We start from the raw sequence: 27288 nt of genomic DNA, 5'->3' as shown, positions 1-27288 counted from the left end.
TTGCACAGGTTGTAATACTTACAAAAACGTACGCGTGAATTGAACCAAAAAAAAAAAGACAAAAAAGAACAAAAAACAAAAAAAAACATTTCCCAAAGGAAAGCTAGGCCCACATTTATTCACGCTAAGGAAGTGCGGGTACTCGCTAAAGTGTAAAGAGTCGGACACACCCCCAACAAGTCTCGTTAAAATCTGAAGTTAGACGTCAAGGTGTGACACTTCCGCGCTTATATATTACATTTTGTTATACACCCTTATTATCTTATCCTTGTTACACACCCTTACAATCTTAAAATCTAGAAAGACACCAATCTTTTAACATAAAAAAAAAAAAAATTCCGATTAAATGGAATAATCAATTACGTTCGCACAATTCAAATATTCTCATCATCCGTTGTCAGGTGTGTTCGAAGAATATGATTCTTCAAATCAAAAATTTGAAGAACCCCCCTCCCCCGAACAAATCATCGGTCGGATGATGTTGTGATCTGCGAAAATTTCGAGCATTCACGCCCCCTAAAATTTATGCCGTCTCGTGGCAGTTGTAATATTGTAATCTACAACATTTGGACATTTGTACTTGACGTATTATAATAGTCGCGCAATATGACAAAATATTAGGTACTACAGAGCCATGACTTACACTGTATCGGATATCGTTAGCGTTTAAACATTCAAATTTTAATTATCTCGCGCTATTTTTACGAATTCTCACTTCTGTTTCTTTCCTCTTCTTACACAGGAATGAGACATTTATTCTTAGATTAACGGATTATTATTTTACGCGTTATTTTATTAATAATAAGACCGTCTGCCTTGTGAATGGGGCAGAGGCCGTCGACCTCAACGGACTTTGTGTGCGGACTATGATAATGAAAATTCCAAGTGTCACACTCGCGTGACGAACAGTAACATCGAACGATAATATATATCGGAGAGATAAGATTAATTGAGGTTTACAGTGAAAGTCAGGCCGCAATTCTCTTCACGCGTAATATTATATTTGGTCGAGTTAGTAGGTATCCTTTTTTTTTTCTTTTTTTTAAATAATTTTACTGTTCGATGCTAATGTAAGTAAGATTAATAATTCAACTTCCTCGGATTTTACATCAACGAATTCTTCTTTGGAATCTCACGCGCTTTGGTTAGCAATGTGTTATTACTAGTCGACGTCTCAGGTACTCTTTACGTTTAAAACAATTCGCGGTAAAAGACAAGCTCTTTTACGCACATACAACATGAGGACGAGAGAGAAGATGTTACACGTGTAAAGCCTTAGTGTTGTCGAAATACACATCTGGAAAAAGGATACCGCGGATCTTTCGGAGAGAAGCTCGATATAGGTTTTTTACTTCCTTTTTTCTTTTTTTTCTTTTTTTTTTGTTTTTTTTTTTTGTTTTCTAAAGTAGCATCGATTCTCGTGTTTATGTCTTGTGTGCATATAGAAAAATATGTTTTGCGAAATATTCAAAATTCCGATCTTCCGCCGTCGAGATGAGAATTCTATTCGACGATATCCTGACCGTTCTCGACCTGACACTGGGTATCCTTTTCCGTCTGCGACGAGTCGTCGTCGTCTTGACGCGCCTCCTTCCTCTTGTCCTCGTCCTTCGCGTTCTCGCTCTTGCTCGTCGAATTTGCCGAGTGCGACTTGTTCAGCAGCGAGCTGAACTCGCCGAACTTCAAAATTTCGTCCATCTCGCTTTGCTCCACAGTGAGTAACTAAAAAAACATGTGTAAATGGGGAAAAAAACCAGATAAATTATCTCGTGAGAAGAAACACAAACGTGGATGGTGTTTTCAACGCGACACGTTTTTATTATTATTATTATTGTTGTTATTATTATTACTTAGATTGTAAATTTAAATTCCTTGTTTCGTGCTTTTTTGCGCTACTACCTTGCGCGGTCTACCACGTTTGCCTTTCCCCGGCAGCGACACCGTCTGAGTGCCCTTCTTTTTCGTCCACTGCAAGTGCGAATCCAGATGTTGCTTCAGCTTGTCCTGCCTGGCGAACATTCGCGGACAGATGCTGCAAGCGAACGGTCTCTCGCCCGTGTGTACCCTCCGATGTCTCGCCAAGTGCGACGCCCTCGTGAACGCGAGCGTGCAGAGATCGCACGAGAACGGTTTGTACTGCGATCTGTCCGATTTGCTGAATATCCTCGTCGCTTTCTCCTCCCTCTTCACGACGTCGAGTTTTCTCTTTACACCTACCTTCGACGGCTCGTCCGAACACTTCGGAGTTTCCTGCGAATCAACGTGCGTGTGGGATAAAACGAAAGAAAAAAAATAATTAACAGAGTATTTATATTGAATTAAAAAAAAAAAAAAAACGGCGAGAGAAGAGTCAAACGCTTTTTTGGCCTTTCTTTTTCTTTTCATCAATTTTAACTCTGTAGGGTCTTATATTATCTTTTACTTGTTACTAAAATATTTATGTATGTAGAGAAAAAGAGAGAGAGAGAGAGTCAGAAATTACTAATTAAAAATAGATTTTTTTTTAAATATCAGAATTATTGAAAATCATTTCATTTAACAAAATGTTTGACCATTGGAACGTTTATCTAATCTTTTATCAATTATCTCGCGGTTACGAGCCGAGAGAAAACGCTTTTACGCTTGCACATACGTTATATTTTGTAGATTAGCGAAAGAATGCGTACGGCATTTCACACACACACACACACACACACCTGTCCGTTCTGACTATCCGACATCGCGACATCCGTCGGCCCGTCGTCGAAAGTCGCCTCGCATTTAACGGCCTTCGAGGAATTCTCGTAGCTCGGCTCCTGCGAGATGTCCTTCGCATTGAATCGCAATTGCAGCGAGTCGCTGTTTCGCGTCACGCGGCCCACGGCCACTCTCTTCTGACCCTTGAATCTAGTTTCCCGCTTGTACATCGGAGGTGGTATGTGTTTCTGAAAAAAGTTGTTGTACACACAAAATACATTCGCGAAAAGCACAGCTCGCGTTAAAAAAAAAAAAAAATCTCCGAAGCGGAGCCTAGTGTATGAAAAAAAAAAAAAATGCATTGTCGAAATATTCAAAGAAACATATTCCCCATCGAACAATGGGAAAAAAGTTTGTGCAAACGCGGATCTGGAAACGCTGCTTAGTTTTCGAAACAGAAGGAATATCGTATTGTTCTCGACAAACAATTAACGAGCAATTGCAACAAAGCAATTAAAACAAGACGAAGTCTTAAACGGAACGAGCAAAGAAAAACCAAAGTAAACGCAAGACGAAACATTTTGTTACGAGATTTGTTCGAAGCGATTCTCCTCCTGCGTCGAAAAGGAAAAATCTTTATTGTGACTCGAGAATCAAGCGTCGTTTCCACCAAAACCACCTCGTGCGTTTACACGAACTTCTTTTGGTAATATTTGACATCAATTATACGCCCTGCACCGCTTTCGAGCTTACTATTTGCGTTTCCGGAGCTCGCGGAAGCTCGTCGAAGCTGTCCTCGTGACCGTCACTGACCAGCGGGTCGTCCTCCACCTCGATCTCCTCCACTTTGATCTGATCGTCGATCGAGTCGATGTTGGAGTGATTCGGCAGGAACGGGATCATCGACGGATCTTTTATGTATTCGGTGGTGTGCACCCTGGTCTCGATGTGGCACCGTTGCATTCGCGTCTCGACCCTCGTGTAAAGATTGCGACTGTTTTCCGGATTCTTCTGCTCGCCCGAGAGACCCCGTATCTCCAAATCAGTCGCGGTTTTTATCAACGAGGGTAGAAGCGCCTCCGTCACGTCGATGGATCCTCTATACATGAAGTCCAGGAGACACTCCATCTCCTCGACCGCGACTCCTGCGCAATCCGTCAAAATGATCATCAACATGAATCTCGGAAATCTAGCCGGATCTACTTGCGAGAAATGTTCCGAGTGATTTTTTTTGTTCCAACGGGGACACAAAAAAAAAGTGTGAAATTGTTTTGAAGCTCTCTGAACGATTTTCGATGTTAATTAATTATTTAAATATTGGAGAAATTATAAAAATAACGAGAGTGTTTTCAAACACCCATCGGATTTTTTTTAAAAATCCGCATATTGATCTCGCACCTTTTAAAATCAAAATCGGTTGCTCCCCGTAATGTTCCTTGAACACTCTCTCGAAGTAAGGACTGCACGCGGCCAGAACCAGTCTGTGAGCCCTGAGCATACCGCCCTGGCAGGCCAGAGTCGCGTCCGTCAGGGAGCCGCTCTTGTACAGAGTTTCGAACAAACCCGACAGATTCGTCAGATGATTGTTCCACGTTAGGTTGAACGTCTTCTCGCCCATGTTGTTGTTGTTGTTGTTTTTTTATCTCGCTTTTCTATCACGTTCCTAAAATAAAAAAGGTACATCGATTTTCGCGTATTGTCGCGACGTTCGAGGAAACGCGAACGTTCCTCCGCACGAGCGTCACAAAAACGTGTGTTTTGCGCATCTGGTGTGTACGCGAGAAACTTGACAAATTATGTAAACTACACACACACATGCACACACGCACGCACGCACTCGGACGACTTTAAGTTAATCCGAGTTTTTAATTAAAACGCGTATTTCCGCGACGCTCGCGATTTGCCGTTCGCATTTTGAAGGACAGTCGCGACGGATCTTCAACCGTCTAGGAGGAGGGGAGACGCATCCGTTCGTTAACGAAGTTAATGTAAACTCGCGCGTAAACAAAGTGCGGAAGATTCACCGGGCTGTTTGCGGGAGCGCGATTATTAATCGCGCAGCGCGGAATATAAACTAATATACGGCTCTTCTCTATCTCGCGCGTTGGCGTCGCGGAGTGAAATAATCGCGTCTTCTCGTACGTACGCGGGCCGCGTGGCAGCGCGCGGTGCAACACCACACGTCACACATATATCGCTTTAATTGACACGTTCCGCGCAATTATTCTCTGATCTCGCCGTGCATGTGTATTCGCACTACCACTCGCGCGAGACTGTCTCGCGCTGTCTCTCGTAATCGCTGGCCGCGTAACCGTCACACAAGTTTGTTTTACCTACGCGCGGTTTGCGCCGCAAACACATTCGATAAAAACAGCCGCAGTAATTTCGAACATATACGTATGTGCCGTGCGCGCGAGGCGAAGATTTTTTGTTTTTTCACACACGCGACATCCTCCTCAATGGATGTCAATTTGTTTTTTTTCATCGAAAAGACATCGAACTCGCCATTTTCTACGCGTGATTTTTTTCGCAAACACGTACGCGGTCGTGTGTATTTCCCCTCCCCTCCTCCTTTTGTCCGATGAGACCAGTTTCTTCCTCGCGCGATCGGTCTCGTCACGATTTTTTTTTTTTCACAAAGAATTTTCTTACGGCCGGGGGGTTCCGTTTCAATCTGCGACGCGTTGTTGTTGGTAAACTCGCAAAGACAGGATCCTGCGCGCGTGAACGAGAGAAAGAGAGAAAAGGAGAAAGAGAAAAATCTCTCCTTCGCGCAGGAAGAGTTTTTCTTCCCAGGAGGGCACACACGCGGAAACACACAACGTCCGTGGGACGCGGTTTGCTGCGTGTGCGTCGCGAGTGCGTGCACGGGCAAGGGCTAAAAGCGACCGATAGTCATGCGCAGACGTGAACCCTCGGCGTTGCCTCGATCCATAATTTTGTTGGTGGACCCCTCCACGCATTTCTAAGGGATTCTCGCTCCGCACGGGAATGGGTCAAACGCACCCTTTTTCCCGTCCCTTTTTCTCGCGATCGTCGTAATCGCGCGGGGGCGGCGGGAGGAGAGGAGGGATTATCGCGCGAGGGACAGCTCGCGACGAAATTGATCGCGCTGTTTTTTTTTTTTTTTTTTTTCGAAAAAATTGCGACGCAATTGAGAAAATTCGAAATTTTTGTTCATTTGTTTGCGCTTGGAAAAAAGAAACGCGGTGACGTAAAGACTACATTATGTTATTTTTAGCGAAGGAAAACTGCACAGAATTCCGCGGGGAGGCGGATGAAAAACGCGCTTCGCGTTCGAGCATTGCGGCGCGCGAACGAGCACGTGTGTCGCTCTCGGATATATAGAGCACACACGACCCGCAGGTTTGTGCGTGTGTGTGTGTGTGCGTGTGCGCGCGTGTACCCAATTATATAGCAGCATTTGGAAGATTAAACTCGACTCTCTGTCCGTGAATTATTCCGCGTTAGAGGAAAAGCGCGACGGCGTTACACACAAGGCGACGACGCGCGCGCGCGCGCGCGCATACACACACACACACACACACACACACACATCGAAACGGACCTTGAGAGTCGCGAGGACGATTTTTTTTTCGTCGCGATCGCTCGGCGTGTGCTCGCGTGACGGACACGCCGCCGCGGTTCGAACAACAATTGACGATTGATCGAGAGGGATTGCGAATAATCAATAAGTAAGAAGCGAAAACATGTGTGAGGTTTCAGGCACGTTGCACACGCGGCGCATGAGGCGAGCGATAAAAAGAGAGAAACAGAAAAAACAAAAAAAAAAAAAACAAAAAACAGCAATAACGGGGCGTATATTGTACACGTGACTAACGTGACCAGGAATGCGCGAGTTCGCGCGCGTTCAGCGCGAAAATCGACGAAAGCCGCACGTCGTGCCGTTGTAAGACGGACGTCTCGTAACAACGTCGCTTTGCCTCGCGCGGCGCGTCGCGCGCGCCGCACCGCGCGTACGCCGCTGGTGCCCCGGTACCTCTTTCGCGGACTCTATTAATATCCCGCGCCTCTCGACATCGATGTCGACGTCGCGCGAAACTCGGAAAACCGCACACGTTCCGGGGGGGGAACCGCGCGCGACCGCAGCGGGAGAGATCGCGAAGGCGCGGCCTTACCTTTGCCACGTATTCGCGGGATTAATACGTTGTCTCTCTCTCGTGTTGTTTCTGCGTTTCTCTTCTCATTCACGAAGAAGAAGAAGAACGTCGTTATAGCACGCGAGAGAACGGCGAATTCCCCCGTCCGTCGTTCGGCCGATCCTACCCCAGAGTATATTTTCAGCTCCGACGACAGAGTCCGACGACAGATCCGTTTGGTTGAATGAAATCTTCGGTTTTAATTAGGCCGTCGTCGTCGTCGTCGTGCGAGCAGCGTGTTGGAACCCGTGAGAGGCCTGAGGCGACGATGATGCGCGCGATATGATATATGTATATATATATAACGCTGGAGGGGCGGAATATATACGGTATCGGGAGAGACTGCGAGGGGCACGGCGCACTGAGGAACGACAACGTGCTGGGGCTCCCTCGACCGAGTCGCGACTGATATCATTTCCAGCGGGGGACTGTAGGGTCGGCAGCCAGAACCCCACCAGGGGGTCCTCGTGCAACCCCCACGCGGTGTCGTGGTAGTCGTGTGCTCATCGTCGACGTCGTCGTCGCCGCCGCCGTAGTCGTCGTCATCGTCGTCGTCGTCGTCGTCGTCGTCGTGTGCCAGCCTCTCGAAACCCCCCGCACACGCACACGCATGCACGCACGCACACGCACACGCGCGTGCAAGTGTACATATGTATATATATATATATATATACATGCACTGTGCCACAGGGAGAGTCATCGTTTCTCTCTCTCTTTCTCTCTTTTTCTCTCTATCTCTCTCCCTCCCTCTCTCTATCTCTCTCTGTCCCTCTTTCCCTCTACGGGTTTTCCCTCTTTTTCTCCCGCGTTCGGCTGAGCCCTGATTTCACGTCGCCACGTCTTTGTTCCACCGATGAGGATGGTCTCTCCTCCGACCTGTACATCTCGCTCGCGCCACGACGACGCTCGCTCCCCCCCTTTGTGTGGCGGCCCCCTTCGCTTCGCTACGCGTCGCGGGTGCCTTACCAACGCCCGGCGCGTCGCGACGCCGCGCGTACCCAGCGACTTTATCCACCCTGAATCCTCGCCTATGCGAGGGGTTGCCTCTCGCCAGGCAAGAACAACAACGGTCCTTCTCTTTTTCAGAAAAAATATGTATATTAGTTCCGCAAAACGTGTGCGCGGAAATTGTTTTTTTTTCTTTTTTTCTTTATAATCACTCGCTTTTCCGAATAAAAAAAGGAAACGGTTTCGGATTCGAAGAAATTTCAAAACGTATAATTTCACGCCAACGCACGCACACGTCCGTATCAATATTTTTCAATAACGCGAGAGGTCATTAACGAGGCACTTAAGCGCGCACATAAACGCACACGCGAAGGGTGTGTCTTGATAAAGCGCCTCTTTTCCATTATTACGCAGAGCTTTCGAATGAAGCTGAGTTAATTTCGCTGTGTAATAATGGATATACGCCGAAGGAAGTAATTTATCGAAATTAATTTTCTCAGTGCGCCCCCATATCTCTTTGTAATTACAACAATATGGAAGTTTCACGGTCGAAGCTTATGAGATTAAAATTGAACCGATATTATCTCTCGGAAGAGAGATAGACGACCTTGCATATTGATCTCTAACCATATTTTGATCTTTGAGGATGGAGAGTGTTTGTTATTTTGATTGCTCGCAAAGTGCGTCTCGACCTATCTGTTAAGAGAAAAAAAAACAGTTTACCGACACTCTCGTCTGTTCGAGAGGTGTCTATCTATACCTACACGCCACATAAATATTTCTTATTGTGCAACATCTTTAAATATATGTATATATATATATATATATATATATATATTCTGTTCGTACGTGTGTATCGGGCGATAAGATATCGCGTCGAATAGTTTGAACAGCGAGAAAAGAGAGCGAGAAAAAAAGTTAAATTCATAGAACACATTGTCAACCGCGAAAGCGACAAAGCTCGAAAATCCGAGCCGCTCGAGGCGGAAGACCTTGGAACGTGAAACCGTTCGGCGTACTAGTGTCGCAACACGACGACGACGACGACGACGACGACGATGACGGTGAGTGTACTGACGTAATTCTCTCTCGCACGCGTGTGTATTTACGCACCGGATGACTCCGTTGCGTATGCATTTTCTAAGGTGCGTCGATGTGTCTTTCGTCGATGTTTCACGCGAATTTTTCAATTCCTCGTCGAATCGCGCGCGCGCGCGCGCGCGGTGAAAAATCGTCTCTCGCTCTGCGACATGTTTGGATGGCGATTGATCGCGGCACCGCGCGCACTCGTAAATCGTTGTTTGATCGTACATTTTGCAATAATAAATGAATTTTGGTTTTTTGTTATGCGACGACTCTCTCTGTCTCTCTCTCTCTCTCTCTGTTTCTCTCTCGCTGTCCCGGGTGACCCAGCGGGCAGTCCAGCGAGTCCGGCGACTGATTTGGGGGCAGCGGGCGAATATCGATTCGTTATTTTTAGGGGCAGTCCATCCGCTGTACGGACCCCACCTACCTCGGTTCCCAGGTTCTTGCACATTCTTGCGCGGGTTCTTATTAATGATGCTCTTTTATATCGCGCAACATTCATTCCGGTAGCTCAAAAAAAAAAACGTTACAATATCGACATGTGCGCGCGCGATTGCAATAACAAACGTCGCGAAAACCGAACGTCATCAAATAAAAAAGTTTATATTGATTCGATTGATCTTTTACTGTCACGGTCTTTTTTTTTCTGATTATTTTTTCTTTTTCTCACACATTTGCATGCACGTGTAGTAATAAACGTAGTAGAACAATATATCTTCAACATAAATATTCCAGTGATGATTTATTGTTAAATAAAACAGATCGGTATATATCGCAAAAATATAACGTACAAGTTTTTTGTTGTGTATATTTTAAAAAAAGTATTACGCGTTAAGAATATGCGTTCGACTTAGTGTCGACTTGAGTGAAAACGGTGTTACCTAATATCGATAACAATATCGGTATAATAACATGATGAATACATTATTTATATATATATATATATAGTATATAATATGATTATATATGTATATATGTATATATGGAATATATTATATGAACAAATTCTTCTTTTTCTACTTTACACACAGTTCTTTACACACAGATGACGACCTACCTTCTTTCTTTTTGTAAACTGTACAAATATGTATATGACAGATTAGACACACACACACACACACACATAACACTCTCTTATTTTTCAAAATGACAGTCCATTATTCTTCTTACGTCTCGTCGAGCAATAAAAAATGCTCGGACCAAGACGTCGGCTTTTTTATATTGGAAAGTTAAGAATTAATTATATAGATATGTATGTATATATATATATACATATCTATTTAATAACACAAAGTTAGATATACTTAAATATTGTATAAATTATTTCTTGAGATCAAACAATTATGAAAAGTCAAGACCATATGTACAATCCGTTGAGGAACTTAAAGCTTTCTACAACCTCTATTCTGGCAGGATCGGGACTACAAAAGTGACTTAGTAAATCTTCGTTTAACCCGCAATCGCTCAGATTCTCTTGTCCGAAGACGTTAGGCGGCACTTTGGAAGCGTTGCTATCCTCTCCTTTTGTGACACCTGTTTGATCTGTAGAAGTATAAACATAATATTCTTTTTTCCTCTCTTTCTTTCTCTCTCTCTCTCTTTCTCTCTTTGTCAGTTATTAGAATCATCGCCAGATTGAAATCTTGCCAGATAAAATGTCAATGCATGTCACTTACCGTATTTCACAGCGGAGAACGAACTCGTTGACGCCAACTGCGCGCAACTTGCCGAATACTGTTCCAATTGACTAGATTTCATTAAATGACAAAGAGAAGGTAGAACGTGCGGCAGAAGCGGTCCTTTTAGTTCGAGAGAATAATATCTATTGTTGTCATCGCACAATCGTACCACACTTTCACGAACCTTCGCCAGACAAAAAGAAAAACAATTGCGTGAACCCGCAAGCGAGCACAATACAAAGTTACACTCGGCCAACTCGTGTATTACCTTAAGCGGTTTTAACGTGGCCCCGTGAAAAGCCGTCGGAGCCAAAAGCGTAGGCGGGATCCCGGCTAACGCACCGGTCACCGATGTGGCTGATTTGCAATTAATTAAAAAATTAAACAACGCCTGCGTCTCCACGCCTCTCACAAACACGAGAGACTGTCTCAAATTGTCCACTCTGCTCTCCTTATCCATGGTCATTCTCGTCTGAAACAGAAGATTTGCGACAGATCAGAACAACGAATCGAACAAACGCGCGCGGAGCCGCCGTATTCGACGTGCGTCGTACTTGTGAGTGATTGATTTTGAGAATTTCCGAATTTTCTATCCCCAGACTTTCGAGCAACGCGCCATCGTGAGCTTCGTCATCGTCTTCGACATTATTCTCCTGCTCGTTCATTGTCGTGTCAGACACGGAATCTACAGATTTAGAATCTAATTCTGCTGATCGTCTTTTAGGATCCTTCCTCAATGGCATGGAATATTCTATTTCTGAAAGAAAAAAAAATTGAGACAATTTTTCGATCACGTGCTAATTGCACACACTTGACATTTCTATCAATAGAGATGTGCGCAAAGGAATAAAGAGAGAATCTTCTATAAATTTTTACCTTCTTGCTTCAGCAACTGACGGAATCCGCGCGTCGTGGGTGACACGAGGGCATGAATCTCCGACAGTCCGCAGATACCGGCAGCGCGAAAAAGCACGGTGAATGTGTTCGCGCACATGTAAAAATACGGACATTGTCCCGCTCGCAGTAAGTGAAACAGGGATCTGAAACTGTCGCACCATTCGCTGTGCAGAGCGTCCTTAGCTCCCTGATTGTTCGCTATCGCCGCATTGTTTGCGAGGGCAGCGCTTACTTTGCCCGACGAGCGAGGAAAAAGCTCTAACCACGGTATAGACGGGTGTTGCCACAGCAAGCAACACTGATGAAATCTAACGTCAATGTACATTGTGGTTTTTTACATCAATCAGAAAATCAAACAAGACAAACGTAAACAAAATCATCAAACCTTGCGTTCAGACTAGTATCCAAAGTTGTCTCTTTGTCCCCAATGTTCAGGCATCTGACAAATCCAGTGGTGCCCGACGCCTCTTCGCTCGTCTTGAGTTTGCTACTCCACGGGAAAGGTTTCGGAGATGTGAATCTCATTTTAGTCTTCAATGTCCAATCTATGGGCAAGTGTTTCGCGCCTCTCGGGCATTCCACGTTATTCTCAACGTTTGATTCTAATTTTGAGAGAACGTTAGCGAAATTCAACGACTCATCCGCGGTCACATTCGTCGTTTGTTTCTTGGATTGAACGTCGATGTTCAATAATTCGAACAACGTGTTGTCGCTGCTGATTTCCAATCCGCTTGTTACGTCTCTCGGTTTCTTGCACGTTTCATTGTTAACATTGATCGCAAATGGATTTTTACGCTTCTGACTTGTGTGCTGCAGCGCATTGCTGCCGGAAGTTAATCCATCCAAATTCTCACCTTGAACAATCTTGTCCTTGTTGACATTCGTTTTATTGATACGTGCCTGAAGCACGCGTTTCTTCAACTTCATACGATATAGTTGCATCACTTGATCGGGCCGTGTCCATTCCAATGTGCTTGCTTTTTCAGATTCCGCCATTGGTGCGCGTAATGTAATCTCGTCATGCTGCTGTGACATAAACGCAATGTGATAACAGTAATTATTTATTTACCGTAGATTTTTATTATACATACGCACCAAAGCGTTGAAAAGTAGTTCATACACAAACCATCATTATTACATTACACATCAACATTACAGTAAACTATTATTTTTACACACGTGGTAACACTGGTGAGAGGTGCCACATGTGTTATCAATATAATTGATAAAATATCGATATAATTGATAAAAACGAATACACAACTCAAATATTACATAAGCAATGAAATTTTTTTTTTGTTATCGCGTTGTTAACGCTACTCTATTGTCGCGAGTGCAATCTCTTCTTCTCTTTCTGACTGGCGCGCTCCTTTTTCTGCGTAAACATCAAACGCCGTTATTAGGTTAGGTTAAAAATTCGCAAGTTTGCAGAACGCGAGCACGTCTTCTAAATATAACCTGATCTATTTTATTGTTCTGAATAACTCGATCTATTTCTACGGAGAAAAGAAAATCATACGCACCGCTTTTATTATCCACACTTTTTATTGATCAGCACTGTTTGATAACAATACGAGCACACTTGGATACTCTCGAGTTATCAATTGAAAAATATGTTGCCAAACAAGAGGTTAGAAACACGCACGGTCATCTAGCGGCGAATAGACGAAACAGGTTGCTTCAGGTTTTGCTCTTACTTCGCCATGCTTACCGCTAGATGGCGACAGTTGTCCCGCGTTTCCGCGACGCGGCCATATTGCACGTAGTTCGACCGCGTCTATTCATCTCGATACTTCTCGATATTTCGAGAATCGCAAGCGCGTTCTTCGATATATTTGAAATCGCGGACAATCAATGGGATCGCGTCGCGCAAAGAGCATTCAAATCGTTCTCTATTTTTTGTGCGTGATTTTTGTCGAAGAAAAATCGCGGATTCCGCGTTTAAAAATTTATCGAGTTAATCGGAAAAATGTGTCGCGATAAAAATACGGATTACATTCAATTCTGATAAGTATGTTAATCATATCGCACCAAGTGACTTTTCAGGTACAGGTTATTACGCGAGTGTTGTGCGCGTGTGTGTCTGTGTGAAGTGTTCATCGTATTCATTTAATTTATTAATTAAGCGCGGTTGTGCTATTATGTGTAAAAACTGAACGCGAGTGTAATCGGAGCAGCAAAATGACATTTCGTGCCAAACAAAACGACGATTGTTATTGCGAGCTGAAGTGTAGCGAACGGAAACAGTTGACACACACACATCACAATATATGTTTGTCGGGTACGTGTAATATTTATGTTACGTTATTCTCTTTTATTTAGCTTGCATTGATACGTGGTGTTATAGTTTTTTGCATTAACTCACACAAACAAATCTTAGACGTCACACAGACAGTTACGACCGTTTTCATTAGACGTTCTAATGAACGTTATATTGAGATTGGTGGTTTTGAGTTTTTGTGCAAATTCATATTTTACCGAGTCACAAAACTCAGACAACGAGAATAATACCTCGTTATGTGTAATTTTGATCGACTTTGCAAATTTAACACAAGTGAATTTAAAATTGCTTGATATATGAACGGACGAAAATTTTTGTCTAAAAATGGCGGTCACAGATGTAATAAAAAAAAAAAAAAAAAAACTAATAACGCCTTTTACACGTACATGTATGTTTTACAAATGCAAAAGATTCGTTTTTTATTTTATTTGATCCGTCTTGCAAGTAACTTGCGAGAAATAAGACGGATGTTTTTTTTATTAAATTCACTGTACCTGCACTGTAAGATGGAAAGTGGTGTCGTCTGGTGGACGAGGCGTGAAAATAGACCACAAGCGTTAAATTTGAACGTGTCTCGACTCACGAAACGGTTTATTTCAATACAATGTTATATATACACATAACTGTTGAATTTCCATTTATACGTTTTAACAAAATAAATAAAATAGTTTCATGCGTTATTATTACGCATATAATCAAGCTTTATATATATATTTAGTTTTTATATATTATATAAAAACTTATATAATTACATTAAAAAATTTTCATATATTATATAAAAAGTCAAAAATTATATATATTATGTAAAAAATTAATTGGCAAAAAAAACTGGAATAATACATGGTGTGAAATTTGTGGCTTGAAATGACAAAACACACAAGATACAACGTTCAATTCTTAATTTTATTTCGAAACATCAAAGTTTTTTTTTTTCCGACGTTCAAAGTCAGTCAGCAGCGCGTAAAATCAATAATAAAATGACCGTTGATTATTATCGTCGATTCATTAAGCATCTCCGCGTTGGGGCCAAACCCCCCCCTCGCCACCTCGGTTCGTATTCGTCGGTCAGCGTATCGACAGTTTAAGCTTGATTTATATTTGATTCAGATGGTAGAGATATTTCATCGTTTCTCTCTTTCTCTCTCGCGCAATGTTTCCACAACTTTCCCGCAAGTGTGTGTGTGTGAGTGTGTGTGTGTGTGTGTGTATACAAACGGTGTGTGTAGACAAATGGTGTCGGACGCTCGGTTCGTTTTCTCCGGGTTTTCTACTAGCAGCTGAACAAGGTGATACAAATCAAGCTTTGGTCCGTCGATCTGCGAAACGCGAATCTAAAGCGACGCGTACATTGACAACATCCATTGTTCTAAAAATGTCTTCGACACTCTGGGAGTAAGAAAGGAAAGTAGGAAGAATTTGGAGCACCAAAGACTCCTATTTATTATCTGGTTTTCACTCTCTCTCCCTCTCTTTCTTTCTTTCACACACACATACACACACATACTCTTTCTCTCTCGCGCGCGTTTCTTGCTGCGTACATCTCTTCTACCATATTATTAGTATCACTCGCGCTCGCACATATTCTCTACATTCTTGTGTGTGTGTTTTTTTTTTTTTTTTTTTTTGGCACAAAGTCATCCGGCACTAAGTAGCTTAGCGGTGACCAGTAGTGGATGCCGTCTTCTCACCGTGGCCACAATATCGGTATGAAGAAAAACATTGATAGAAAGTGCGACAAGCTGCTACCGCTTTTGGAGAGACCTCCGAGTACGTTGCTGGCGCCGGAACTTTGAGCGGCCTCGGCCAGTCCTGAAAAAATCGTCGTGTCTTTTCACGCTCACTTCACGGAAATTGTGACAATTCATTTTCTCTCGACGAGAAACGTGATCGCGCCGAGGAAACCAAGTGGCAAAATCGCTGTATCATGTGGAGAGGGAGGGAGGGATGCAGTATCGCAATATTCGCGAAGGAGAGAAAGAGAGAGATAGAAAGAGAGCAATGCGTTCTACTCACCGCCGATGATAGATACGGTTTCCTTTACACGTGTCCCTCGGTCGATACCGATTTTAATCTCTGAAAGTGCAGCGTCACAACAGCAAATTTCAAATTTTGAGAAGAATTCGATTTCGCGATTATATATTTTTCCTGACCGCCATGACCCCGTGAAATGACAACAAAACAAAACAAAAACGAACTTACCGTATAATCTCAAAGTTCCGTCCGCCTTTCCTAGACTATTCGTTGAGACGCATTTGTAACTACCGACGTCCTTCTCCGTGAATTTTTTGATTAAAAGCCACATCAGGACCGTGTACCCCGTGCGCTCCTCCCGTATGCTGTATTTCGGTCTGCGCATTGCATTCGGACGGATTGAGCGTTAATAGTGATTTCATTTTGTGGCGGCTGATGGAATTTTATCGCATTACTTTATATCCCGAACGGTATTACAGCGAATGATTAAAAAAAAAAAGAATAAAAAAAGTAACGAACAAAAAAGCGGAACGACGAGACAGAGAGAGAGAGAGAGAGAGATAATAACGCTCACCCTTCTAGTAACATTTCGTCTTCCGTGCCTCGTTGATTCTTCACCCAATAGTTGATCGTGTTTGGAAATGCCTCGACGTAACACTCGAGTTGCACATCCGTACCCAGAGGAGCGCCTAATAGCTGGTTGGGTGCTTTTACGACGGGTGCGACTATGGAAATAAAATAAGTGTACATGGAAAACTCGCGCGCGAGCAACTTTTTCTCGAACGCGCGCGCGCGTGTGTGGTGTGTGTGTACGCGCGGGGAGAAAAAGTTGAAAAAACTAAAGTACACTACAAGAGAGTTTCTCGCGAAAGTAAGAATCAAATTTTGTGTTTCTCTGTTTTTTTTTTTTTTTTTTTTTTTTTTTTTTTGTTTCATTTTATTTCCGTTCCTCAGTTTCGAAACTTCTCCCGCATAACGCGGGCAAATCTTCTTTCTCTTGTGAAATTGCGACAACTCTCGCGCGCAGCGCACTCGAGCTTGTATGTACAATCGTAACACCCGCGTGTGAAGTCCCCCCGTTTCTCTTTTGATGTGGGATTTCAACGAATTAGTCATACTTTCTCAGAGATAATTAGCAGCGAGAACGCGTCTCGAGCTTAAAACGAATCGAGCTTACAATTCACTGCGAGCGTCACCCGCTTGCTAACCGCTGGCGGCACGTCGTTGCTGGCGATGCAGAGATACGCCCCCATTTGCCGCCTCTCGACACGGTGGAAATGCAGCAGCGAGCCGTTGTAGTGGTCGTGCTTCTCGAAAGTGCTACCACCTGCGTACACGGGAGAACATTTTACCACCGCGTGTTCGCGGAGAGAAAAAGCGATCGATCGCGATCCCCCGGTTTACTTGGCTTTCTAAAACGCTTCTAAAACTGAAACAACGGAGCTCGATTACGCTCCGATTATTTTCACACACTTTTTCGATTACGGTGTCAAGAGAGAGAGAAAGAGAGAGAGAGAGAGAGAGAGAGAGAGAGAGAGAGAGCATTAAAAAAAAATTCCGTCAAAAATCGCGAAAATTCCGCGCGAAAACGAACAGGACGGATTGAAGAAGGCGAGAAAATACAAGGCAACTGTACCACTGTGACCGCGGACGTGTACTATCGGCCGTACATTTTTTATTAAAAAAATAGTTATAACAAAATTCATACGTATAAAAAGTTAGGAACATATACATTTAAAAACTCGAGAAAAAAAAAGTCGTTCACATGTGGGAAAAATTCTGGAACGTATAAATTATATTACAGTTACATGAAATATCGCTTAAGTCTCGAACATATAATCACGCGCGATTATTACTCATAATCAGATATCGAATTTTGTCCCGTCACGTATGAGGGATTTTTTTTCCCGGGAACGTATTAAAAAAAAAAAAAAAAAAAAAAAATACCCGACAAAACGTTTGACAATTGCTGTTATCGTTAATATAATATTTACGTTCGTCGTTTGATATTTACGTGTCTAATAATTACTTCTTTGACGTCCGGCCGTTGGAACAATTTACTTTTGTGTAAATTGGTCGGTCTAAGTGACGGGGTTCGCGAATACACAGTCGAGCGAGTTTTCTCTCGTCGAGTTCCGGAGGGCGAGAAGAGGGCTTTTAGGACGCGTTCTTTCGCCGTATCGAAAGTGCCTTGTCCCGTTGACAAGAGCCGCGAAGTAACGGGCGCGAGTTCGCGTCGAGGCGAATAGCCGGTCGTACAAACGAGATAGGCAGTTACCGCCGCCGACCAATTTCGCTACCTCGAGAGACTCGCGAATGCGAGCGTACGCGCGTCAATTTACGCGCTACGGGGATCTTTACGGATATCTGACGTAATACACAAACCGAGAAGGTTACTATCGGGAGAAAATGCTTTCTCTCGGTTGTCTGCGCGCGCGCTCGCTTTCTCTCTCTTTTACTCTCTTTCTCTCGTTTTGTTCTTCGAGGCCAGTTCACAAAGAAGAACTTGTTTCAACGAGCTTACTCGTTACATCCTCTTTCTCTCTCTCTCTCTCTCTCTCTCTCTCTTTATCGTCTTCTCTCTTCGTCTTCTTACACCCCAATCTACATACCCGTGAAAACACGAATCTTCCCCAGTCTCTTTCTCTTTGGCTTTCTTGACTCACCACCAACTCCTTCTTCTCCAACGGAGAAGTCCGCTCTCTCGCTGTCTCATTATAAAGTTAATCTCTTAGATCGCGATCGTCACGTTTGCGCGCGCAAACACGAAAGAAATATTACTCGAACAAACGTGACTCTTCGATGAAACTTCACATCGATTTTTTATTACGAGAAAGAGAGAAAGAGAGAGAGAGAGAACAAACTCCTGCGCGAAACTTTCGCGATTAAATGAAGCGCGAGGATGAAAAGAAAAAAAAACTAAATAAAGTTCTCTGTTTTCGCGAGTGCTTTATATATATATAATATATATATATATATATATATATATATATATATATATATATATATATATATATATATATATATATATATATATATATTAGCGCGCGAGTAATGAATAAACAAACACTACTGTTCGCAATTAAAAGGCAGTTTGCGTGAAAGGAAAAAGCTGTAACTTCGACGATTTTGCTTTTTGCCGCGACGACGAAGCGATCGATTAAAACGCGAGGTGGCAATGACAGTAAGTGCAATCGAGAAAGGATTTCAACTGCGCGTTCTCCGAGGTCGCGATAATGGCTCGTGCTTAATGCACCTCTCGAAACAAGCGACTCTACGAGCGCATCTTAGATACTAGCGCTTAATTATGCAATTAATATCAAATTATGCCAGGACGTATAATATCATATCGTCTACTTGAGAGAATGTTAGTTTGTGTGTTATTATCTAAAGTGCTTTGCGCGCGCGCATACGCTTTAGTCGGTCTTTCTTTATCGATAAAGTGTGAGAGGGAAAACCTTATAAACCTTTGAACAAAATTCCAATCTATTTAACCGCCGCCGCGGCATTGTTTTTCTAATTTTATCAAAGCCACTCGAATTATTTTGTTATCCCAATTGTTTATTTAACATTGATTACTTCGCGAGTGAAGTTTTGCAAGTAGCAATCTGGCGAAATAGCGTTCTTCTCCCATGTGTGACGCAAACTATAATGATTACAGAGAAATAGAATATATCGCAGAGGTTTTTTTCGGTTTTTTTTTTTTTTTTTCGGGACTACTCTCTCGGAGGGTTGTTTCTTACCGGTCGTGGAGGACCTTATGACGATGGGTTCCCCATCTTCCCTCTTCCAAGATACCCTCGGTGTCGGACGTCCCGTCGCCCGACAGATCAGGGTCGCATTATCGCCCTCCGCCACTGCTAGATCAGCGCTGGTATCACCCCCGTAATCGATGTCGGGCGGCACTGCGGAACAAGCGGTCATACGGCGCGGGTAAAATATGTAATCGTGGGTCGCGTTCCCACGGCGGGAAAACATCCTTGTCTCGTACGAGTACTTTATGAAAGTCATTACGTAAAACCGACGGCACTTTGTTGGGCCGTCTCTTTGAAAGGAAGAGCATTCTCAACGCGCGCGTTTACATACGGGTGAAGACGGGTGTGTAAGGGTATAAGGGAGCGAGAATAGGCACACTTTAAGCGGAGCATTCGAGACAGGAGAGAGGGAGAGAAAGAAGGGTAATTTTATGGAGAGGATCTTTTGTACGCGTTTTGTACGAGACGTACGCGGTTTCCGATTTTTTATCCGCTCGTTCGAGGGACGAGACATTTCGCAAAAGTTTTCGAGCACATATGTGGGAATGTACTTCCCCTCCCGATCGTCGTCTCATTTTTATTCATCGCGATTATTTCGATTTGCATATTCTTTAAATAAAACGCTCTTAAGCAACATTCGCATTATGCATCGCTCTTCGCGAGCATGTTTACAGTTTTTCAACCCAGTTTCCGTCTTTTGATGTTTTTTAATAACTCGCGTCGGTTGCTTCCGAGAGAAATATGATCGCGCGCGATCGAGAATTGAAGAGGAGAAATGCGGATACACGCGCAAAGGCAAATGACTCAATTGTCGGACACACATCGAAGAAATGATTATTAGATGTAAATATATTAATCACGTAATATTGTCAATAAAAAATATATCTTACAATTATAAAAAATATATCTTACGATAAAAAATATATCTTACAATTATAAAAAACTATAACATATAAAATATAATATATATTTAAAAATTTACTACAGAGTTTCCAAATTTATCTAAATAATTACGTTGTTGATAATTATTCAATAAATGCCCAATGACACATGTCCGGTCATTGCGACAATTACCTCACCATCGTCGTAAACGTACGCGCCACGTACGAGAGAAGATAAGAGAGATAAGAGTTCCCGCTCACGCTTACCGTGTATGTCGAGACAACCGAGCTCGGATATCATCGGGCTGGTGTTGATCTGACACATGTAACAATCTCTATCGGACTCCTTCAGCTGGCGTATATGCAGACGCCACGTGCCGTTGACGACTTCCTCCGTGGCCTGGCTACTTCCCGTCACTCCGAAGATGCCTCCGGACGCGCCGCCGGACCCGGAACTTCCGCCGCTCTCGTACGAGACCGAGATACGTGCATTATGCGTCACGATCCTCGTGTGGATCGAGAGAATCGTCTGGTCCGAGGCGCGCAGCCAACCGACCTGAAAATCAACGACGCGACGCGACGCGACACGAATGCAGAACAGTCTCCGTTCCCACCGTTTTCTCCTCGTGAGAATGCAGCATCGGGGACAATTGTTCCCGAGCGCTTAATAAATATATGAAAAAAAAAAAAAAAAAAAAAAACAAACAAATTTGGTCGTAAAAAGTTTATTAAAGTAATTAAAGTGCAATTATATGAGAGAGAAAGAGAGAATACAAATGAATGCGGAGAGAAAGGACTGCCAAATAAGAGAGACGAAAACTTAAATGTAAATATGTAAGAAAATTAGGACGCGAAAAAGGCGCTTCTCTCTTTTGCCCACGACCTTTTGCTCCCTCCCTTCCTCCCGCTCCTTCGCGGCAAAGAGGAAACGATCTTCCTGTTCTTTGTGTTTCTTTTTTTTCTTTTTTTTTTTTTTTCGAGACCGAATTTCGCGAGAGACAAGTTTCACGAAACGCAAAAGCGCTTCGACTCGATCTAACCGCGATTTGTTTTACTTCCGTTTGGCTTTGTCTTGTTTCACTCTTGTGACGTAGCGAAGTGACACGATATGAAGATTAAGCGCGCGCGTTGGCGCGAGGCAAGAAGAGGAAGGGACACTACTTTTACGAGTGGAATTTTTCACGCGCGGCAATTCAATTTTGCCGCGTGGCACGTCGCCGGCAACAAGCTACGTGACCCCTTACGTTTGCGATATCAGGATGGCGCGACATTTGTTACGTTACGTTTTGTCATCGTAATTCCTTGTTCTTTCCAATTTTTCGCCTCGCAACAAAAAAAAAAAAAAAAAATTCGATCCGTTTCCGATCGTCGAATTCCGTCGGAATCTGCGACGGAAGAAGTTAAAAGCGCGCGCACACTCCGCCGCGCGGATCGGAGATTCATTCATAAATGATTGAAATCAACATTTCCGTCGCAATCGCCGCGATGATGTGACAAAATCAAACGGGTCGGGTAAAAGTGACCCTTTCGGTGTTTGAAACGCAATCCGGTTTGGCGCAGTTCAAATGCCATTACGCCGGGATTAAGTGCCATCACGGGCGCGCGCGCGCGGTGAACGAGCGCGTGAATTTAATCGGCTTTTAGGTCGAGTTGTTGCGTTTACCTTGTACTTGCGAATGCTTATGTTGTGAACGGTGCAGGAAAAGACGACCTCACGGCCGATCGCGGCCGTTTGATTTCCAACCGGCGCCACGAAAATCGGACCTGTGGCAGTGTTCGTTGAATCTGAAACATTCCACACAGATTTGTACGACTTTACCGTTAAATACCAATTGTTATTCAGCGCTCATGTGTGTGTGTGTGTGTGTTACATAAAGAGAAACCGTTCACAGACAAAATTGTTTTGCTACTATGCGGACAGAAAAAAAATATCTTGATTCCACTGAATCTTTTGTCAACAAAAGTCTTAATTGGCTTAGCAAATGTTTCTTGCTGGCCGTATGCGATAACTAATTTCCGACAAATTTTTGTTTATTTCCCCGCGTTAAATTGGGAGATTTTTCCGCGTTTTCACACATGCGATAATAACAAAACAAAAAACAACGACTTCTCTTCCGCGGCGTTTTGTGACTAACAATAAGTAATAATTCAATGCCGCACGTCGGATCCCACTATTTTTAGCCCATCTGCCGACGGGAAGAGAGAGAGAGAGAGAGAGAAAGAGTGAGATTAATGGAAAAATATTGGAGAAGAGCGGAAATTCCATCGTTACCCCATTCATTACGGTGACAGTGAAATTTCCTTTGAAAATATTTCAACGAAGCGTGTGCCGGCACAGCGGCAATGGTGGCGGCGGCGGTGCCACAACGCCGGGTAATAATAAGTGCATGTCGCAAAGTTTCTTAAGCACTATCAAGGGTAGCTAATTATCGCTGCTTATTCACGCCTGTTGGTGGATTACGACGTCCCTAAACAGATAATGTCAAGTGGTTCGAAGTTGCGGCAAACTTTCGGTCGCATCGGAGGCGTCGACGAACTTCGCGCGCGAAAACGACGACGGGGAAGGGGCTTCGTACGTGAAATTCTTGCTCGGAGGATGTGATGTAGCGGTGGATGATGATCTTTTTTATTCGATACCGTCGAGTGTGTACGTGTGACGCGATGCGAATAGTTGATAAATAAGCAACACCCGCTTTGTACACACGCGTGGGACGCAGATACCTATCTTTTTAACAAAAGTATTACGACCACACTTTATCATCTCCCTTTCCCCGGATGACGCGCGCTTTGTCATGCCTTAACGCGCGCGCGAAATCTCGCGCGCGCACAGAGATATAACTTAGGATTAGATTAGAACGGGAGAAGAAAAGCGAATATCTACGCTCTCAAATCTGGGTTATACCTGCGTGTATATATATACATATATATATATACATACATATATATGTATACGATGTGTATATATAGAAGATATCGCTTTTATTCCGTACGTTTTACATTTACACAGACCGCGGTTACGTATCTTATATTCCTTTCTTCGCTTTTCTTCGCGACATTGCCGATTGTGCTCTTCCGACCAACAGTGAGAGAGGAAGAGAAAGAAAGAGAGAGAGAGAGAGAGAGAGGGAGAGAGAGAGAGGGAGAGAGAGAGAGAAGCCACATCTCTGCGACGTAGGCAATATCCAAATTGCCTCTACGGATTTAACGGTTTCCGAGAACGGCACCGCGGGACAAATCGCCGGGGAAATGAAACGAGCTGCCAGATTAGACAGTAACGCTTTTGCAGCGTCCCCGTCCGTAAAAAAAAAGAGAGAGAGAGAGAGGAAGAGGAAAAGATGGTCGCGCCACGCGCGCCACTCTTGAAGCTTCACACTCTTTTGTACCGGAGTGAACGACCCAAATTCTCCAACGAAAGGACGTGGAAGGATAGATGAGTTTGGAGAATGTGGGAGGGAGGGGCAAAAACTCCAAGAGTTTCTTATTGTGTTCGCGTTATTCCGAAAAAACATCTCTTTTCTCTTCTTCATCCGTGTCTCGCAACGCATCGGACGCGGGGATTCAATTTTGTTTATCGTCGGAAAACGGCGGCGAGTCGTCGCGCTTTGTTTTTGAAAATATATTTCTCCAAAGACAACACGCGGCGCTATACATAAAGGAACTTCGTGAAGTGTAACAAAAGAATAGCGCAAAACAAGACGAAGAGCAGAGACGAGACACAATAGACGACGAGAAAGCGATAGACTACATTGCGCACAATACATAATTTAATGAAGTTAGCAAATTGTGTTTTTTCTTAACAAACATCGTGTCTATACATGCTATAATAATTCATCCTCCTATATAAAAAAAATCCATGTATAGCGAAGTGCGCGTTACGGAGTCGAATCTATCGCATCTATTGTTGCCTCTTTTCCGCCTTGCCGATTAATTGGTTGATCGAGTCGAGTCGAGTCGAGTCGAATCGAATTGGTAAGATCGAGAGAGTAAATAATGACAGAAAAGCGATTTTGACAGATTGTCATATACGTGGAGAAAATTAAAAACGTGTAACTAAAGTAAAGTCACGTGACAGGAAAGAGTAGAAAAACAACACGTGACTAAAGTAACGTGACTGTAATTTATATTATATATAACATTCAATATAATATATACTATACATATATAATTTATTTTATATTTATATATTTTATATTTATTTTATATTTATAATATTATACTTTATATTGTATTATATGTATTATATACATGCTACAGTAAGATCACTAACCCCGGCCGCGCGACCTTGGCGGGGACACGTAAGGTATTTAATTTTTATTTAATATTTTATATTTTTGATTATTTTAGTTTTACATATATATTTTATATTTCATATATTGCATATATTTGTCAGATTTTTATTTTTTTAACGCACAGATTTGTATCTTTCTCTTACTCTCTCTCTCTCTCTCTCTCTCTTTCTCTCTCTTTCTTATCGTAAGGCACGCGTTGTACGGGAGGAAAGAGGATGAATTGTAAAAAAAAATTAAAACACACTCCTTTCCACCCTATCCGTATTCAAGGCAATCAACGGCCGGACGTTCTTTGCATTTTTATTACGCGTAACTTACTTGTGGAAGGAGAGACTTTCTTTCCCTAAGTTCGTCGCGATTTCGCAATACGGTCACAGAGACGTGAATCCTAAAGGTCTAGAGCAAATGTTCGGCGAACACCGCCGCGCTTACCTTACCTATTTCTCTCGGCGCGCACGTTCCGCGCGAAATTCTTCGACATATAAATACGGAAACGAAGTATATATAACGTTTATTGCCCTTTCTCTCATCTATATCTCGTCAATGATAACTTCCGATAGTCTTTTATGTTCGCGCGCGTAGGAAGGAAGATACAGTGACTCGAATAATAACAACGCACTAACTCGCGTTTCCCCCGTTAGCAGCGCCGCTCTGGGCGAGCCCCGATAACCCCGGGAGGAAAAATAATCAATCATCCTCGACGTTCTGTAATTTTCTCGCGTTCCCTCTTTCTCTCTCTCTCTCTCTCTCTCTCTCTCTCTTTTCCTTTCGTCTTTTCCTCGCGTTTTCTTTCTCTCACATCATTTCTTATCTCGAGTATTTCAAAGTAAAGTCAAGGAATCAATACGGTCGCCAACGTAGCGCGCACAATCATTTTCTCGCTTCAAACCAGAGAGGACGACGCCATCGGGAAACCTCGTCTCGAAATCAAATTCCGAGCGCAGAGAGCGCGCAGTACATGTAATCCCCAATAAATACATATGGATATATCGCGAAGATTACGAACTGGGGGCGCAGGTGTGTGTGCACGTCTATGTGGAGAAGTATACGTATCCGATCTTTGATACGACGTTCCTCCTCCTTTGCGGCAAACTTGATGGTCAGTTTCGGTGGCCGAGAAGAGAGAGAGAGAGAGAGAGAGAGAGAGAGAGAGAGAGAGAGCCAGCAAATCTCCTTTCGACAATTCCTTGTTTTCTCTACCTCGATCGATTTGTTCGCCTCGCGAGCCGTGTATTCCCGTGGACACACAGGAGGTTATAAATCCGAAATATATGTTTCTTCGAAAAACGAGAACGTAAAAGAACAAATAAATGTCATCTCTCTCGTAGAAATCAATTATGGAAGATCGAGAGACCAAATGTCGCGCGATATACATGATCGGATACACTTGAAATAAATATGACCAAACGTTTGTTGAAAAGACAATGTTGAATATATCGATCGTAACAATTCTCAATAAGAAGAAAAAAAACTTGTCCTAAGAGTAAATATAAAAAATTAATCTAAACAATAATAAATTTAAGATACATTGACAACACAAATATGTCGCAAAAACATATTTTTTAAGATGTGATTATATTTTTTAACTCGACGCATGTAAATTCTTTGCTGTGACTGTCTCTTCAATGGCTGTTTCCGGTGTGCATGTCCGATTGTCGAGACCTTAACTGTACATCACACAACAAGACCGTTAGCGCGCGGTTGAATCTAAAACTTCCGTTCTTAAATATACAATCACCGAACACAAGCGAATCTAAAATACAAAACAAGTGCGAAAATAACGAAATTGTTTCTATTTTAAACGCGAAGCTGAAGAAACCGCAGCGAGGAAATGATTCAGTCGCTGTGTGTGTGTAACAAAAGTTAATATTAAATGTCGCTGCGCGACATTTCCGAGCTAATGAAGGACGCGAGAACTATAAATCTTTCGCGTGCTTCGGTATATAGTATATGTATATGTATGCGCGTGTTCAAGCACGCGTATATAAACTTCTCATGAAACTTCAGACATCTCAGGAATATTCCAATCTCCGAGTACGCCGCGAAGGCAGACAGCTCTAAATATGAAATTCTCTTAAACGAGACCGGCACGCGAGGAAGATCTTACCCTTTAGCTATACGGTACCGCGCCAGGTACATACACACGCGCAGCAAATTTTTACTCTTATGCATGCGCACACGCTACGGTATACCGTATCATCAAAATATAGATACACGAACTAAACCGTTTCCTTATTGAAGGTATCATCGAGAGAAATTTTTTTTTTTTTTACGCGAAAAGTGTGTAGAAAATGAAATTTGTTCACAAACGTTTGAGCTCTCTCTCTCTCTTTCTCATGTTAAATCGAACGATTATTGTCTCTCTTCGTGAAAGGATGAAGCTTTTCGTTTGGATTTCTGTTCGAATTGTTTTTACACTTTGGCGCAAAACGCGTCGTCGAAAGCCGAGAACGCTTCATTGAGTTAACTTTAATAGGGAAACGTGAGTCCGCGAATTATCGGTTACGATCGGTTTAGTGACGTTAAACTGCAGACTAGCGGTGGTGTGTCCGCGAACGTGATACACAACAATTGATACTCCTCGTGGTGGTTCGTGAACAGCGGGTATATGTACGTGCACAGTTATAAGCGGATTGAAACGGATGATACGCGCGCGCGCGCGCGC

General features: G+C 43.1%; 3 protein-coding genes across 9 annotated transcripts in view; all 3 read right to left on the bottom strand.

Annotated features, from left to right (window-relative positions):
• Positions 1–1036: 1036 nt before the first annotated feature.
• LOC109854576 (zinc finger protein 233-like) lies at positions 1037–7220 on the bottom strand. 5 transcript variants are annotated; one of them, XM_020427797.1, is made up of 6 exons: positions 6816–7220; positions 4075–4339; positions 3430–3821; positions 2697–2924; positions 1900–2250; positions 1037–1722 (listed from the first exon to the last, which is right to left on the bottom strand). In XM_020427797.1, the coding sequence occupies exons 2-6, from the start codon at positions 4292–4294 to the stop codon at positions 1504–1506; spliced, it is 1410 nt and encodes a 469-aa protein (XP_020283386.1). In that variant the 5' UTR covers positions 4295–4339; positions 6816–7220; the 3' UTR covers positions 1037–1503. The 5 variants fall into 5 exon arrangements, with proteins under 5 accessions (XP_020283386.1, XP_020283389.1, XP_020283387.1 ...); XM_020427800.1 differs by lacking the exon at positions 6816–7220 and adding an exon at positions 6518–6540; XM_020427798.1 differs by lacking the exon at positions 6816–7220 and adding an exon at positions 5329–5530.
• A 2403-nt stretch (positions 7221–9623) lies between these two features.
• LOC109854584 (protein downstream neighbor of son homolog) lies at positions 9624–13076 on the bottom strand. 3 transcript variants are annotated; one of them, XM_020427815.1, is made up of 7 exons: positions 12970–13076; positions 11832–12469; positions 11426–11754; positions 11104–11306; positions 10818–11021; positions 10547–10733; positions 9624–10412 (listed from the first exon to the last, which is right to left on the bottom strand). In XM_020427815.1, the coding sequence occupies exons 2-7, from the start codon at positions 12440–12442 to the stop codon at positions 10222–10224; spliced, it is 1725 nt and encodes a 574-aa protein (XP_020283404.1). In that variant the 5' UTR covers positions 12443–12469; positions 12970–13076; the 3' UTR covers positions 9624–10221. The 3 variants fall into 3 exon arrangements, with proteins under 3 accessions (XP_020283404.1, XP_020283407.1, XP_020283406.1); XM_020427818.1 differs by having other exon boundaries at positions 11832–12472; positions 12970–13067; XM_020427817.1 differs by lacking the exon at positions 12970–13076 and adding an exon at positions 12542–12948.
• Positions 13077–14609: 1533 nt separating this feature from the next.
• LOC109854591 (lachesin-like) overlaps positions 14610–27288 on the bottom strand; it is a 29680-nt gene continuing 17001 nt past the window's right edge. The window contains exons 2-9 of the mRNA XM_020427831.1: positions 21998–22119; positions 20602–20890; positions 19442–19603; positions 16876–17025; positions 16273–16423; positions 15927–16075; positions 15741–15800; positions 14610–15536 (exon numbers count right to left, since the gene is read on the bottom strand). Of these exons, the coding sequence (XP_020283420.1) occupies positions 15412–15536; positions 15741–15800; positions 15927–16075; positions 16273–16423; positions 16876–17025; positions 19442–19603; positions 20602–20890; positions 21998–22119 (1208 nt within the window). The 3' untranslated portion in view covers positions 14610–15411. The remainder of the gene's footprint in view (positions 15537–15740; positions 15801–15926; positions 16076–16272; positions 16424–16875; positions 17026–19441; positions 19604–20601; positions 20891–21997; positions 22120–27288) is intronic.

Source organism: Pseudomyrmex gracilis, unplaced genomic scaffold (assembly GCF_002006095.1).
Source record: "Pseudomyrmex gracilis isolate BER0280 unplaced genomic scaffold, ASM200609v1 scaffold_70, whole genome shotgun sequence".
In the NCBI taxonomy this organism is placed as follows: domain Eukaryota; kingdom Metazoa; phylum Arthropoda; class Insecta; order Hymenoptera; family Formicidae; genus Pseudomyrmex; species Pseudomyrmex gracilis.
The sequence above is the reverse complement of the archived record's forward strand: the minus strand, read 5'-3'. Positions and strand labels throughout refer to the sequence as shown.

Bases quoted from the DNA above. Each gene is read 5' to 3' on its own strand.
- LOC109854576 (XM_020427797.1), bottom strand. From the start codon at position 4,294: ATGGGCGAGAAGACGTTCAACCTAACGTGGAACAATCATCTGACGAAT. The intron at 2,925-3,429 runs GTAAGCTCGAAA...AACTTTTTTCAG, and splicing joins GAGCTCCGGAAACGCAAATA to AAACACATACCACCTCCGAT. The intron at 2,251-2,696 runs GTGTGTGTGTGT...GTTGATTCGCAG, and splicing joins CGGATAGTCAGAACGGACAG to GAAACTCCGAAGTGTTCGGA.
- LOC109854584 (XM_020427815.1), bottom strand. From the start codon at position 12,442: ATGGCGGAATCTGAAAAAGCAAGCACATTGGAATGGACACGGCCCGAT. The intron at 11,307-11,425 runs GTAAAAATTTAT...TTTTTCTTTCAG, and splicing joins TCAGTTGCTGAAGCAAGAAG to AAATAGAATATTCCATGCCA. The intron at 10,734-10,817 runs GTAATACACGAG...TGTCTGGCGAAG, and splicing joins CCACGTTAAAACCGCTTAAG to GTTCGTGAAAGTGTGGTACG.